General features: G+C 46.5%; 1 protein-coding gene across 1 annotated transcript in view; it reads right to left on the reverse strand.

The window, feature by feature from the left end:
* Positions 1-16,293, reverse strand: part of zfpm1 (zinc finger protein, FOG family member 1) — a 161,686-nt gene that overhangs the window by 58,064 nt on the left and 87,329 nt on the right. Inside the window, exon 3 of the mRNA XM_088997553.1 lies at positions 9,086-9,223. Coding sequence (XP_088853679.1) covers positions 9,086-9,223 — 138 coding nt within the window. The remainder of the gene's footprint in view (positions 1-9,085; positions 9,224-16,293) is intronic.

Here is a 16,293-nt window from a genome sequence, read left to right on the forward strand (position 1 = left end):
CCTTTGACTGAAGGCTAGATAATAATAATAATAATATCAATTTTACTTAGCGAGAATGAACCAAGATGTTATTTAAGAAATACACACACAAATTGACACTTTCTTGCATCTGTGCATTCCAAATATACTACATGCTAAAATGCAACATTTCAATGATGGCTATGAATCTTAAAAGAAGAATCTTAAATTGAGAGCCAAGCTTAAATGTAGTATAAAATATGTTATTTAAAAATACACACACAAAGTGACAATTTCTTGCATCTATTCATTCCAAATATACTACTACGTGCTAAAATGCAACATCTCAATGATGGCTATGAATCTTAAAAGCAAAATCTTAAATTGAGAGCCAACAAGACAAATAATATCTCCCTCAGCCTTCCAACTCTTAACCCGAGCCACTTCCCATCGTTCACCTCTAATTTCACTATCTGAATTGGCCCTCTTAAATCTCTCGCCCCTAATCTGTGCCTCTCATTGATATTTCATACCGCATCCATTTTCATCCCTCATTATCTCTGTGCTCTCAACTCCATATTCTTTATTCTTCACGGTCTTCGTGCTCCGCCACCTTCATCTCACCTGTCCTTCTAAAGGGGAAATACTATAGAAAATGTACTTGGCAATAGCTTGTGCGTGATTGTAAAGAAAATAAATGGGTGTTGGAGTATCTTCCCACCCATCAAATGTGAAAATATAAGTACATCTTATGTGAACAGATTATCAGAATCAGAATAAGACAACTTTTATTCGTCCCACAATGGGGAAATTTACAATTATTAACTAAAATGTGTATGTTAGATAATTCATTCAGATTTTTTCAGTTCTTGGTGGCTTGGTGAAGAAGTGCTCCTGAGGTGAAATACAGTACAGCTTTATCGGGAGTTGGAGAGCACTTCGCAGTTCACAATCGCTTTTTTGACAAAAAGGAGTCACATCTTGGCATCACCCTGAGTCATCTTGGCAACAAATGGTAATGAAAGCGGTAGTTGGGTTGTTGAAAAAAAAACAGTTGAAGAACATTGTTTTTCAACACAAAGACATTACATTTGGAGTTTGGTTAATTCACAGAATGTGCATTTATTCAGGAGGCGCTTTGGGTCACAGCTCACATCCAGATACTGAACATACTGACTGCCTTTTGAAAGGAACAGGTTGTCTGATTTTTTTAGTCTTGTATTCTTTTTTTCACTTTAAAAGCCCACTATTAACTTCAACACAAAACAAACAAGTTTTCTATCACATCAATGTCTGTTTTCATAATGTAAATATTTACGAGGGGTGCGCCTCACCTTGTAACATGCTGACATGTTTTCACACCATCGGACTGCTTCAGATACTCAAAGGGAAGACAAATCCCCCAATCACAAGTTTGTTGGATCAATGACGACAACACGTGTAAGAAATGCAATGCTTCATCACTTGAAAAAGTGATTACGTTTGTGTGACATTTAGCTTGCACCTGGTTGAAAAATGTTTTGGTCTCACTGAAGCATTGAAGTGTGTTACTTCGGATTGCATCTTCTTTTCCTTTCGGCTTTTTCCTTCATGGGTTACCACAGCGAATCAATGTCCTCCATCTAATCCGGTTTTGAGCATCATCTTCTTTCACACCAGCTATCTTCATGTCGTCTTTGACAACATTCATAAACCTCGTCGTAGGTCTTCCTTTCGGTCTGCTGCCTGGCAGTTCAAGGCTCAGCATCCTTCTCCCGATAGTCACTCTCTCTTCTCTGGACATGTCCAAACCATCTCAGTCTGGCCTCTCTGACTTTTTCTCCAAAGCCTCTTATATAAGTTGTCCATTTAATATATTCATTCCTGATCCTACCCAACCTGGTCACTCCCAAAGCAAATCTCATCATCTTCATCTCTGCTACCTGCAGCTGTGCTTCCTGGCTTTTCTTCAGCGGCGCTGTCTCCAGTCCAAACATCATGGCTGGTCTCACTACCGTTTTATACACTTTTCCTTTCATCCTAGCTGAAACTCTTCTATCACACATCACACCTGACATTTTTCTCTAGCCGTCCCAGCCTGTCTGTGTCATGTCCGCTCGAGGAGTGGCGACAGAACTCGACGGACAAAAAAAAAGGAAGGGTTTGGATCCGAAATACACGATGGGGACAGTAAAATTGCTCCCGCTGCCTCTCCCGGAGGCGATGGTCCAGGCAGATGACTACATCGATCATCTCGCTGAGGGTGGTGACAGCGTCGCGGGTGGTCAATTCGTCCTTGAGAGCGGCGCTCAGTCCGCGACGAAACACTCCTCTCAGCGCCCGATCGTTGTAGCCACTCCGTGCAGCCAGGATGCGGAAGGCGATGGAATACTCAGCGGCCGAACGCGTTCCTTGTACGCAGTCATCGAGGAGTCCCTCAGCCTCACACTCTGTGACCGGGTGGTGGAACACTTGGCGAAGCTCGGCCACAAAGTCCGGGTAGGAAAAGGATAGTTCGGGCTGGGACTGCGGGACGGCCAACACCCAGGACTCAGCCTGGCCCGTGAGCAGGCTGGTAATGAAAGCCACCTTGGCCTCATCGCTAACGAAGGCGAAGGGTTGTTGCTCAAAAACCAACGAGCACTGCATCAGGAATTGAGCACAGCCGGGTTCGCCTGCGTAGCGTGAGGGGTGCGGTACCTGCATACTGCTGGGTGACAGGCTAACGAATGAAAGAATACACCGGCGAGGACCGAGCGGGAACGGGTGGCTTTTATAGCCAAAAGGCACAATCAAAGGGATTGGAATCAGGTGAGTGAGCCTGGAGAGCAGGGAGGGGAGGGGCAGGCATCTGAAGCCAATTAGGATGTGACAGTCTGGACATGCTTCTTCACCTCTTTTCCATACTCTCCATTGCTCTGGACGGTTGAACCCAAGTACTTAAAATCCTGTAGCATCACTCTTGTACTTGGATCCCTCTCATTCACACATGTATATTCCATCTTGCTGCGACTGATCTTCATTCCTCATTCCTTCATTCCTCTTCTTTCCAGGGCATACCTCCATCTCTTTAGTTTCTCCCCCACCTGTTACTTCGGAATGCATGTGCTTTGAATTTAGGTCGTTGCATTGGCAAATGCATTTTACAAAATGTTTGTTTACGCCAACCTTGCAAATGTCCCCATTGTGAGACGATTAAAGGCTTTCTGATTCTGAAATGGAAGTCCTATCCTTTTACTTGCAATGCGCCATTGATTTGTAATTCCTTTACACTTCCAATTGACATACACACTTGTGCCCAGCACAAATGAAGAACAACTTTTAATTTCTGTAATTTCTGGACTACAAGTCATAGTATTTTTCATAGTTTGGTCGGGGGTGCCATTTATACTCTGGAATGACTTATGTGAATGACTTATTATTATCCAATTTAGCACATTACTTCCACATTCAACTGCAAGAGAACACTCCACGCCTGTGTTGATGAATTTAGTCTGATGTAAGAAACGTAGAAGAGGAAGCGCCACATCTTCGACCTTCTGAGTTGGTGGAGTTGGTTAAAAGTGACACAGATGATGAAGATGTCATTCAATTCCGTGATTTGGAGTGACAATAATGATTTGGTAAATTTGATAGAATGTTCTTTATGCCAATGTTTATGTTCTTTCATCACTTTGCTGCTGTGAAATGTAAATTTCTCCACTGTGAGACTAATAAAGGCATATCCAATCCAATCCAATGTCAACTGGATAATTCTCAATATGTTACATGAAGATACCAGGCACGTTCTCAGTTCATGGTTGATGCGTCATGTAGCGTTAGCATATCGTACATTTATTCATCCGGTTATTTTGTATTTACAGTTAATTTCTACATAAATAACTGCAGTGTTCGTTGTTTTTTTAAACATGATTTTGAATAAAAAAAACCTCCACTTACTTACAGTTTTGTATTGTTCATATTTTTCTTTCATATGATTTTGGCAAATCAGCTGCCATGATTTTCCCATAAATTAGCCAATTTATGGGAACACTGAAATGCGGGTTTACCCTCAACGGTTCTACTGTAGACATCAAGGTTATCTTTTTTATTTAAAAATGCGAGGAAATTTGATAGTTCATCACACTAAATATCGATTCATGTCGTGTTGTCCTTGCAGTTGGACATAAGGCACTTGCACAATTTAGATGGAGATTCTCTTTGGCCACTGACAATGGAGTTATAAAGCGAGTATGCAGGGAGACTGCCAGGCAGCAAGCTTGCAAATGACAAGGGATTACTGTGGCACCATTTGCATATCAAGAAGTTAAAGCTGTGAGGGGAGAAAATATCAAACCTTCAAGCCTGCAAGGTCATTCAATTTTTTTTCCTTCACTTCATTATTTATTTTGCATATATATGCAATATGGACAAACTGGAGATTAAAAGTGGGAGCTTTAGCAAATCATATCATCCACTGATAGAAAGCAGCTCCCACCTAGACCCTTCTTAAGGCACCTTGCTGCCATTGCTCGATCAAATTGACAAAAGAACACATGCATACACACACGCGCGCGCACGCGCACAAACACACACACACACACACACAAACACACACACACACACACACACACACACACACACACACACACACACACACACACACACACACACACACACACACATACACACACACACACCGCTGCAACAAGCAGATGTCATCTTGATTGTTTCAAAATAGAGTACACATGCGAGAATTGAAATTTGCTAGACTCACTAATCCATTCTGAATTATCACTACTTTAACACAGTGTCTCTTCTTATATTGGCAGAGGCCACAAAGCCATCGTCTTGTTTCTCATTCAGCTGTAAAGGTTTGCGAGGTGGTGATGGCGGGTGCGGATCCCAAAAAGCAGGCAGGAGGGAGCAGGAGGTTGTTTGACAAATTGTATTAAAATAAAGTCAGCAGGAACAAAATGTAAAACATCAAAATCATCTGAATGGAAAAAATACAAAGTAGCAAAAGAAGACCAAAAGTAAAAGTCCGCCAAGGTTAAACAAACACATACACAATGCTTGCAGCAAACAAGCAGCAAACAAACAATGAATCGGCACCGGATGATCGTGCCGGGTGTCCTTCTAAGTGTCAATGATTAAACGACCAGCACCTGCGAGGCTGCAGGCAGGGCTGACGTCGCTACCCGCTGGTCGCCAATCTGATCGGAATGACCAGCACCTGTGCAGGTGTAGGCGGGGCAGACAGTGCCCCCCCGTTGGTCGCCAATCAGATCATGACAGAAATAATAATGAAGAGAAAAGCTTTGACCGACATTTAAAGTTAATATACGCATTTCAGACCACCTCAGACCACTGTATCAAATATATTGAAAAAAAGGTCCAGTAAATAATACATTAATGTAACAATATTAGTTAAGTTAAATAAAAGAAGAGATATAATTAGGTTGCAAGAGGGAGGGGATAAAAAAACGTAAACAGAACTAATGCACCAAAAAAGCGGGCAAATATGTAAAGTCTAAGTGGATGCAAGAAAATGGAATGATAGTCTGTGTGCGTGTCTGAAAGGGAAAAGAACATTGATAGAGATGAATAAAACAAAAAGGATGTACAATTGTTTTAAGAGAAAAAATCCCTGGTTGCTGGAGCTTGAGGCTATATTCAATAATAGTTTCTAGCTGGGAGAAAACCTCAACCAATTTGGATTGCATTTCAGAACTTTGGAACGCAGTAATGGAAATACGTTGTTTTTAGTTGCCTTTACATAGAAACAGTGAATACAGTCATCAGACACTTGTTCTTCATGAGGTGGCCTCCCTTCGTGAAGTTCTGGGCCTTTCAGTGGAATTTCAAAAGTGGAAAGCTTCTGAAATCGCACATTTCTTATTCAGGCAACATTTCAGAGAAATAAGCCTCGACGGCAGTGGTACTTATGTGGTACTTGGAGGAACTGCACTCAACCTGTTCATATGCACATTCACTGAACTGTTTATTCGTGAAACATAAACATATGCTTCAAGACGTCTTCCTTCAGTTTTCACAGTGCGAGACCAGAATTGCAAAACTTGACATTAAAAGTCATGCAGATAAGACGCTGAGTCCCATCACATTTCGTGATGAATGTGAATCTATGTTGTCAATATTAGTCCGACCACTTTCTTTTGTTTTGGTCGACATAGCATAGAAAAAAAAATATAAATCACCCAACACCGTTACGACAGTCAAACGTTGAGGACTGAGCGAACATTATTCCCCTCAGCACTGATTGGATGGACAAGTGATATTATGTGATCATCTGCAGCGGCCGTGTCATAACTAATTGACATGTTGAGTTAGTTGGGTGCCTCTGAACCTCCAAGGCAGGCGCTGCGTCGAAACCCAGAGAACAACTGCTTTATGGGATTTATACTTCAAAACAGCACCATTTTAGTCTTCATATAAGCCACAAAAGCAATTAACTTTCTGTGTGTATACGACATATTTAGTTAATATGGAATCATTAACAAATTCCTGTTCACAGTGCTGAGGTTTTATTTACATTTGTATGACAGCAAAGAGTGAATTCTTCCCCTTCTCTGTTTTCGCTTTGCAGTCAACAAAAATTAAAGTTGAGAATCAGATTTATCCTGTGCATGCACTTGCATCATTGTTAAAAATAAGGTGAAAATATTACAATTTTCAATGTTTCAAAATAGCCGCATGGTCAAATAGCCGAAAGGTCACTCAATTTCCACAAGAGATTGGGGTCACACCTACAAGTTTACGCTCAGTTGATATGAAGAAGGAAACACATTGTGACACAATGCAAAAAGTGGTTAATGTTGACTCTTTTGAACAACTTGACACTACGTACACGACAAAACTCCAAATGACTGAAACACCAGGAACTTCTCGTCCCAAAAGCCAGTGTCTACAATCAACAACAGTGAGAAATGAGTGGAATGTCAACACTCCCAAAAGAGATAAAACCATGTTTACTTCCTTTCTAGCCAACACACACTTTCCCTCTCATGCACTATTAGGAAGTGTCTGATACATGATGAGCATTTTGTAAGGACCGGAGTATATTGGGTGGTGGGACTCCTCCATAATAAGAGAAAGGCAAAGAAAAGAAGGGAAAAAAAGTAGTTCTGAATGTATCGTACGGTGTTGGAGAGGAGGAGGTGACAAATGGTTAGGAGAGTTCTTAGCTAGGCTGTATGATGGAGAGACCAGAGGAGGAGAAGGTGGATGGATGGAGGAAGGGAGCCACGGAAGAAGGGGAGGCTTGACGATAAGAGAAACATTCAGACTGGTCAAAGTTTCCTTTTTGCCAATCGTGCTCCTGATAAAGACAGCGCCTGCTCCGGAGCTGATAGAGGAGCTATCTCTCTCCCTTTCTCCTCCCCCCCACACTCTACCACCTCGCTCAGCCGCCAGTTAGTTTGTGCGGAGGAGTGCGGTGGGGTGGGGGGCATGAAAAAAAAAACACGAAGGACCATATCAGTACAACATCTTGGCGCTACCATCAACCAGCCACCACACAGCAATTAATATTGCTCCAATTACTGTTAAAGGGACAAGGCTGGGACAGGACGATAATGAACACATCCTCTCCTCCCCACTAGAGGAATTAAAACATGAGCGCACGCACGCACACACACACACACACGCACGCACACACACACACACACACACACACACACACACACACACACGCACGCACACGCACACGCACACGCACGCACGCACACACACACAAAGAAAAACAAAACAGATAAAATGACCACAGCTTGAAAAGGAACTAGTGAGAGATGGCGAGCTAATCTTCGCCGTTTAACTCATTGAAGACAAAAGAAACAGCAAAATAAACAAAACTCGATATGAAAGGTATGTTTTTTGTTATCGCCTTCTCACTGTGTGTGTGTGTCAGTTCTGTTGTTGTTGTTTTTGAGTTGAATGCATTTGCATCCCTGGTCTGTCTCAGTCCTGGAAAGGAAAAGGTAGGACAACATAAAGGACATTGGAAGACATTGACACAAGAGAGGAGGCGTTTAGATCTATGGAAAAATGTTCCATGTTTTTTCCCAATGATTTGTGACGACTATGATTTAGGCTACTATGCTCACATGAACCTATTCAATTGTTGTTGTTTTTTGGAGGGGCGGCGTGAGAAAATATTACCTGTGGACATTGAAAAGTGATTATAGTTACTGATGGGTTAAAAGTCATCGTTCGTTCCTGGTTCATCCCTCTTCAGGGTGTTAGAAGTGGGATGGTGAAAACAGCAGGAAGCCAGGTGTTGAAAATAATAAATTATTTTAATCTTGTAGACAGCAGGGACATTGTGAGGTCGGTTGAAGGGAGAAAGAGGAAAGAGGAAGATAGACGCGCTGGGAGAGCATTTATACAAGACTGACAGGATGTGACATATAGGATGTGAGGTATAGGATTGGAACATATAGATTGTGACATTATGTAAAGGCAGGCAGGATATGACGTATCAGGAAGTCCAAGAAAAACAAAAACATGTTTAAAGATGTTCGTATAGCAAATTACCCCAACAGTTACCATTACCTGTGTGTCCTACTGTGGCAAGCAAAGAAAAACTGTCATCAAAAGCAACACAGGCATGCAGGTTGAATGTGGATATTTGCTGAAGATGATTAATTTTAAGTTGAAGCGCAATGGGTGAAAAAATGCTACACACTTTGTCAAATGGATTACACACCGCGTTTGTAACGTACATATGGGTTTACATATTTGAGATGTGGTGATTCATGATTTCTCAGAGTCTAAAAATCAAACATTCACAATATGTTTTATATTAAGCATTTTTGTTCAGAGACCTGTGGTAGGAAAGTGATCCCACACTGATCATTTTGATGGTATTCCGCGCATAGAACAAATGCAGATTTGGGGAAGGACCGTGGCGTCACTGTGGGATGGCACCACACTTGATACCACGTTTTATTTGACATCATGCAATTTTGCTGAATTCCGATTCCAAAGTCTGCATGGCCTTGAATATTGCACATTTCATTGGAATCAACTTGAAAAGAATGACCCCAACAGTAGTGAAGGCCCAGTTTACTGTAAAGGACCTCAAGGCCTCAAGTGTGACATAAAACTCAATTAAATGAGCATGTGAATTCTCTGAAGAGTAATTACTCACCTGGACCGCTCCACTGTAACACCCCAGCTCCTTCCTTCACTTCCTCTTTCACTATACCATCACTCCGTGCCAGGCGTTGCGCGCCTTCAACTTCACCAGCCTCATCAGCGTCTCCAGGAGTGTCCTGCGTCCTGAGCTCTAGATACAAACACACACAAGGTCGTTGAGGACAATTCCTGTGAGCTTCAGACTAAACTACATATAGTGGCCATTCAAATCTGGACATCCATTCAACTAATTTGGTGTGTGTTTCCAACCTAGGCGTATTTGTCCTCGCGCTGTGTGTGAATGTGTCTGGGTAGTGGCTGTTCCTGTCTGGTGATCAAAGGCTGCTGTGAAATGAGCTGTGTAATACAACACCTCACCACACAGAGATGATTTTGATTCTGTCTCCTACTCTGGAGAATCAGAGATGATGCGTTTGCTCTTCTTGAGTTTGAGTTGAGTTGAGTTTGAGTTTGAGAATGCCTCATTCTGTGGTAGGCCGAGAGTATTGCCACTTGTTGTCTGCCAATATCTAAATTTTTGGGGGCTTTATCATTGTCCACTAACCTTCTCTCTCGTTCCTTTCAATAAATGTGAAAGTGTAGCGGGATGGGGGGAGGGATCAGGCTGTTATGGGCTTGCTCTTTTGTCGCTATCTCCTCCTTCTTGCCCTGTGACATTTTGCAAAGACTGAGACTGCCAGTGTTGTCCTAATCAACACTGATATACCTGCCATTGATCGAGCTGATTGCACAGCCTCATGCTCGGTGATCAAAGAGATAGATCCATGTGCGGTTGAGCGCATGATCTGACCACTGAGTGTGTGCGTTTGTATGTTAATACAAAGGGTTTAGCCATGCGTGTGTATATGTGAACTTTGCCTGTGAAGTCGTTATCAGTCTGTTTATCAAACGGCCAAGTCCTTCCCTATTAGCTCAACTTGTGATTAGTCAAGATTAGATCAGTATACATCACAGCACCTCCAACTATCTGAGTAAAGATCACGCTTTTCTTGTTCTATAAGTCTTGCGACACAATCAGGACAAGGGTGATATGAAATTTGGATGTCTTCATCTGCATTTGTTTGTCATTGCGTTTCTGTTCTCAATCAACACTGCTTTGCATCTTTCAGGCCTGAATGTTTTTTATTTTTTTTTGTCTCCCCATGCTAAACCATTGCTCTGTTGTGTCAAAGTACAGAACTAACACTGGAGCCATCACACCCATTTGTTGACGCTTTTTTCTGCCAATTTATTAACTTAAAAGGAAGAAAACCACTATCAATTGACAATTGCCTGGACAAAAAAGATTTACGAGGATGTATTCCAACTTCATGTACGATATTATTTTGATTTAGTTGCATTGATTCCTCATGCCTGGCATGTTTTTTAAGGTGCCGACGCTTTAGATTATACTGCACAAAGGCCGTGTTTACCCTTACATTCCCACTTTGATAAAGAGCAATAGCGTCCAATCAATAGCCATCATAAAAGACCCGACGACCACGAGACGCACCCTTCAACGCTAACATTAATAATGTAGCCGTTCAAAGATTGGAATCAGAATTGTCAAATACAGCAACACTCTTGTTGTCACTGTTCAGACATCTAGCGTTCAAATCCTTCTCCATACAGTTTATGTGGCAACATACTGTACATCTAACAAAAGGATGATCTAAACACAAACACACACACACACACACACACACACACACACACACACACACACACACACGCACACGCACACGCACACGCACACGCACACACACACACACACACACACACACACACACACACGCGCGCGCACGCACGCACACACACACACACACGCCACCCCTCCACCCCCACCCATTATTTTCAGCTATAAATCACATTGAATGGCACATCGATTTTATCCTGCGGGGGACTGACAGTGGGAGGGGGGCTCGAGACAGTTATTGCGTTTAATATTATCAATATTATCTACCATATCATCTCAGACAGGGAGGCAGGTATCAGGAGGAGTCGACAGACACTTCTCTGCCAAAACCCTTCCTCCCCCTACATAGCAAGACAGTCTCCATCAATCTGATAAACTGTACTTGCCCTGTCAAACTGGCAGGGCAAAGTCATTCAACAATCTCACCTCCTAACTCATTTCTCTCTCTCTCTCTCTCTCTCTCTCTCTCTCTCTCTCTCTCTCTCTCTCTCTCTCTCTCTCTCTCTCTCTCTCTCTCTCTCTCTCTCTCTATATATATATATATATATATATATATATATATATATATATATATATATATATATATATATATATATATATATATGATGTTGTTGTTGTTTTGGGTGGTGAGGGAGGAGAGGGGATCCACCATTCTGCTCTAATGTGTTTTTATCCCTTCTTGCATACACTGTAGTGGCTGTATATAGGCCGTGGTAGTCTCTGCAGCACCTGCACCAACGTCTGGAGTGGGACCATTCAACCACAAACTCACATCCCACTAAAGTTTAGTGGGATGAAGCTTAGTTTTTTTGTGACTAAACAGTAGATGTAGTGAAGAGAAGAAAAAAAGATGGGAGAAAGCGTCTGTAATGCTGCACATGATGATTTATTGTATAGTAATACAGACAGGATTCAGGCTAAAATGATTAGTTGCTGCAGTGTGCTGTGGCAATGCATTTTTTGTTAGATTGCTTTGGTGCTTGAACAATCTGTTCAAGGAAATTTAAAAAATGTATTTTCATAAGTTATAGTACATTGCAAAGACAGATTAGTTTGGTGTTTTATATATGTATATTGGTTTTTAAATAATATGCAGAAGGTTTACTTTGATGATGACATTTCTTTGACATGTACAAAGTAATGTGTGTAACAAGTACAGTGAGACCTCGGCTTACGAACACCTTACCTTACGAACTTTTCGGTTTACGAACGTCAAATTTATGAAAATTAAACCTTGGAAGACGCACTACTTTTCGCGATACACACCCACCACGGCTGGCGGAGTGATCTTCGGATCTGGCGGAGTGATCTTCGGATCTTCGGCGGAAGACCACGACCGAACAGCGCTCCAGCCGGCGCACCTTTCCACACCCCCTCTCTCTGAATTCACATGTCGATCGCCTCCGAGGAGATTTTTGCAGATAATTTCACTGTTAGGAAATGAATGCAAGATGATCCCCTAATAATCATCATCGAGGAGAGGAAGGAGATCATTGAGAAACACGAACAAGGTTTGCGTTTGTGGCGTCACATGTGCACACCGCGGCTGTCATGTGAATCTCAGCCTGACACATCTCTCACACTGTGTGTCACTTCCCTGTGTCACATCGTCGTCGCGGTCCTCAGTGCGCCCCTCCCCTCCTGTCACCTCCTCCGCTGCTCCTGGAGACGGCCCCTTCCTTCCTCACTCACCCGGGCTCCCGCACCTGTGTCCTATCCCCTTGATTGTGCCTTCTGGCTATAAAAGCCACTCTCACCTTACCGTCTCTGTCGGAGTATTACCGGAAGTTACCCTCCCTACTACCTCACCGTCAGGTCTGTCCAGTTAGTAGTTACCATTATGTATCTCACTGTTTATTATTTTCTATGCGTGTCTCAGTAAAGACCTTTTGTTGGAAATCTGTCTCACCGTGTATTTCGGATCCTAACCGCACCACCTTCCTTCGTCACTCGAGTCCTGCCTTCAAGCCTCGAGTGCCGTGACATAATACTCCGACCACCTATGGATCTCGCCGGTGAAGACAGATTCATCGCCGCCGTCACTATGCAGGCGGAGCGTTCGAGCCAGCTGTCCCAAGCCATTGCGGAAGTCCGCCAAATCACCACCACGCTGGCTTAATGCTTAGAGACGGTCGAGACACGCATCACCACCCTCACGGCCCCCTGCCCCCCCGTGGGTAGGCGCGAGATACAACTACCCCACCCCTCCCGCTACGCAGGCGAAACAGAGCGCTGTGCGCAGTTCCTCATGCAATGCGCGCTCGTCTTCGAACAACAACCCCACGTCTACGATAGCGACGAGGTCAAGTTAGCCTTTATCACCAGCCTGCTCACGGGCTCCGCTGAGACCTGGGTGCTGGCCGTCCGGGAGTCCCGACCGGAGCTGTGTGCTTCGTACCCGGACTTCGTGGCCGAGCTTCCATCATCCGGTGACGGAGGTCGAGGCAGAGGGGCGACTCCATGACTGTCTCCAAGGGTCCCGTTCAGCCGCTGAATACTCTGTCGCCTTCTGCATCCAGGCCGCTGGCAGCGGCTACGACGACCGAGCGTTGAGGGGGGTGTTTCGTCGCGGATTGAACACCGCTCTCAAGGACGAGTTGGCCACCCGCGACGCTGGCACTACCTTCGACGACCTGGTCAACATCGTCATCGCCCTGGATCACCGTCTCCGGGATCGGCGGTGGGAGCGTGGTACCCAGCGGTCCGACGAACCCGGACACGAGCAGCGGACGACCACACCTGACGGCGACGAGCAGGCGCGATGCCAGGAGGAGTTCCCCGAGCCACTGCAGGTGGGCAGCGGGGGCGATCGAGCCGACCCCAGCGGTCGCCGCACCCAAGGACCCCCGCCCAAGACCTCCAGCACCCGCAAGTCCCCGGACAGACGGCGACTGCGACGGCCAGCGGAGGCATCGAGGAGGGCGCCCGTCGCGCAATTGGAGTTGGACGCCGAATTGTTCGGCCCATCCAGCTCCCAAGCGGTACGGGCACTGGTGGATTCGGGGGCGGACGGGTGCTTTATCGACCCCCGACTGGCCGAGACATTGCATTGCGGCCATAAGGACCTCAAGATCCCCGAGGAGATCCTGTACCTTAATGGCCGACTGTTAGCCCGGGTAACACGGATCACTACACCTCTTAAACTCCGGTAAGCAGGTAACCATGTCGAGCACCGCCAGTTCCTCATTATGCCCTCCTGCAACGGGCCACTCGTGCTGGGCCTCCCCTGGCTCAGCACTCATGACCCTTCCATTTCTTGGGAGGGCCCCACCACCCAGGGCTGGAGCCCCTACTGCTACGCCAACTGCCTGCGGTCGGCGATGGCAGGGCGATACCCCTCCCGCAGTGGCCCGCCCGAGGCCATCTGCCTTGAGGGCGTGCCGCAGTGCTACCACGACTTGCGGGAGGTGTTCCGCAAGGACAGCGCGCAATCCCTGCCGCCCCACCAACCATATGACTGTGCAATTGAACTGCAGCCAGGGGCTCCGTCACCGGACTCCAGACTCTTCCACATCTCACAACCGGAAAGAGAAGCCCTGAGCACCTACATAGATTCCTCCCTTGCGGCAGGACTTATTCGACCGTCGCGTTCTCCGCTCGGCGCAGGGTTCTTCTTTATCGATAAGAAAGATGGATCCCTGCGCCCGTGTGTCGACTACCGGGGTCTGAACGACATCACCATCCGCAATAAATACCCTCTCCCCCTCATGGACTCAAGCTTCGCGCCCCTACAATCGGCAACCATTTTTTCGAAATTGGACCTCCGAAGTCCTTACCATTTGGTCCGCATCCGAGAGGAAGACGAGTGGAAAACAGCATTCAAGACGCCCTTGGGGCATTTTGAGTACTTGGTGATGCCGTTCGGACTCACCAACGCGCCCGCCGTATTTCAAAACCTTGTCAATGATATGCTCAGGGACTTCCTCAACGTCTTCATATTTGTGTACCGAGATGACATTCTTATTCTTTCCAAATCCGCAGAAGAGCACCGGCAGCACGTCCGACGGGTTCTGGCTGCAAAACCGGCTCTACGTGAAGAAGGAGAAGTGCGAGTTCCATGTCCGCTCTCTGTCTTTTCTGGGGTTCGTCGTGGAGCAGGGGCAGCTCAGGGCCGACCCCGCCAAAACTAAAGCGGTGGTAGAGTGGCCCACGCCGAAGACGCGCAAGCAGCTCCAGCGGTTTCTGAGGTTTGACAATTCCTACCGCCGCTTTATTCGCGGTTATAGTCAGAAGGCACTCCCCATCACTAACCTCACGTCCACTAAAGTCCCCTTTAGGTGGACGCTCGACGCGGAGGGGCATTCAACCGCCTCCGCCAAGCGAAGGCTTGGCGGAGGCGGTTGACCAATCCCCCTGTCCTTGGTCATCCCGACCCAGACCACACGTTTACGGTCGAGGTTGACGCATCCGAGTCCGGAGTAGGGGCCGTCCTATCCCAGCGCTCTCCCACTGACGAGAAGCTTCGCCCATGCGCCTTCTTCTCCCGCCGGCTCAGCCCCGCCGAAGCCAACTATGACGTTGGAAACCGGGAACTGTTGCCGGTCGTCCTGGCGCTGCAAGAATGGAGACACTGGCTTGAGGGGGCCAAACACCCCTTCACAGTTTACACCGTTCACAAAAACCTGGCGGCCATCCGGTCTGCCAAGAGACTCAACTCTTGACAAGCCCGATGGTCACTCTTCCTCACCCGTTTTAACTTTTCTCTCACCTACTGCCCTGGGTCGCAGAACTCCAAGCCTGATGCCCTGTCTCGTATTCACGAGCCGGCAGAAAGGGAGGAGGCCACTGCCAACATCCTGCCGGCCCAACGCATCCTGGGCGCCCTGCGGTGGGAGGTTGAGAGGAAAGTGCAGCAAGCCCAGGGGACCGGCCCCATCCCCAGGGGCTGCCCTGTGGATCGCCTGTTCGTCCCCCCCTCTACGCACCGAGGTGCTAATCTGGGGACACACCTCCAAGGTAGCCTGTCACCCGGGGTTCAACAGGACGATCCAACTCATCTCCCAACGGTTCTGGTGGCCGGAGTACAGGAAGGACGTCAGTAATTTCGTGAAGGCGTGCCCGGCCTGCGCCCGTGGGAAGGCCTCCCACCAACCCCCGGCAGGACTCCTCCAGCCACTACCGGTACCCTCCCGATCCTGGTCCCACATCTCCGTCGACTTCGTTACAGGCCTCCCCCCCTCCCATGGCAAGACGGTCGTCCTCACCGTGGTGGACCGCTTCTCGAAGTCGGCCCACTTCGTCCCGTTAACCAGAATGCCGTCTGCCATCGAGACGGCTCAACTCCTGGTTAACCACGTCGTCCGTCTCCACGGGATTCCGACGGACATCGTGTCGGACCGGGGACCGCAGTTCGTGCCCAAGGTATGGAAACGTTTCTGTCGGTCCCTAGGGGCGTTGGCGAGCCTGTCATCTGGATACCATCCCCAGACTAACGGACAGACGGAGAGGAAGAATCAGGACCTGGAGGCGGCCCTCCGCTGCGTGTGCCTCCACAGTCCTGCGTCGTGGGCCCACCACTTACCCTG

This window comes from Hippocampus bargibanti, linkage group LG05 (assembly GCF_051943395.1).
Source record: "Hippocampus bargibanti isolate YZ-2025 linkage group LG05, ASM5194339v1, whole genome shotgun sequence".
In the NCBI taxonomy this organism is placed as follows: domain Eukaryota; kingdom Metazoa; phylum Chordata; class Actinopteri; order Syngnathiformes; family Syngnathidae; genus Hippocampus; species Hippocampus bargibanti.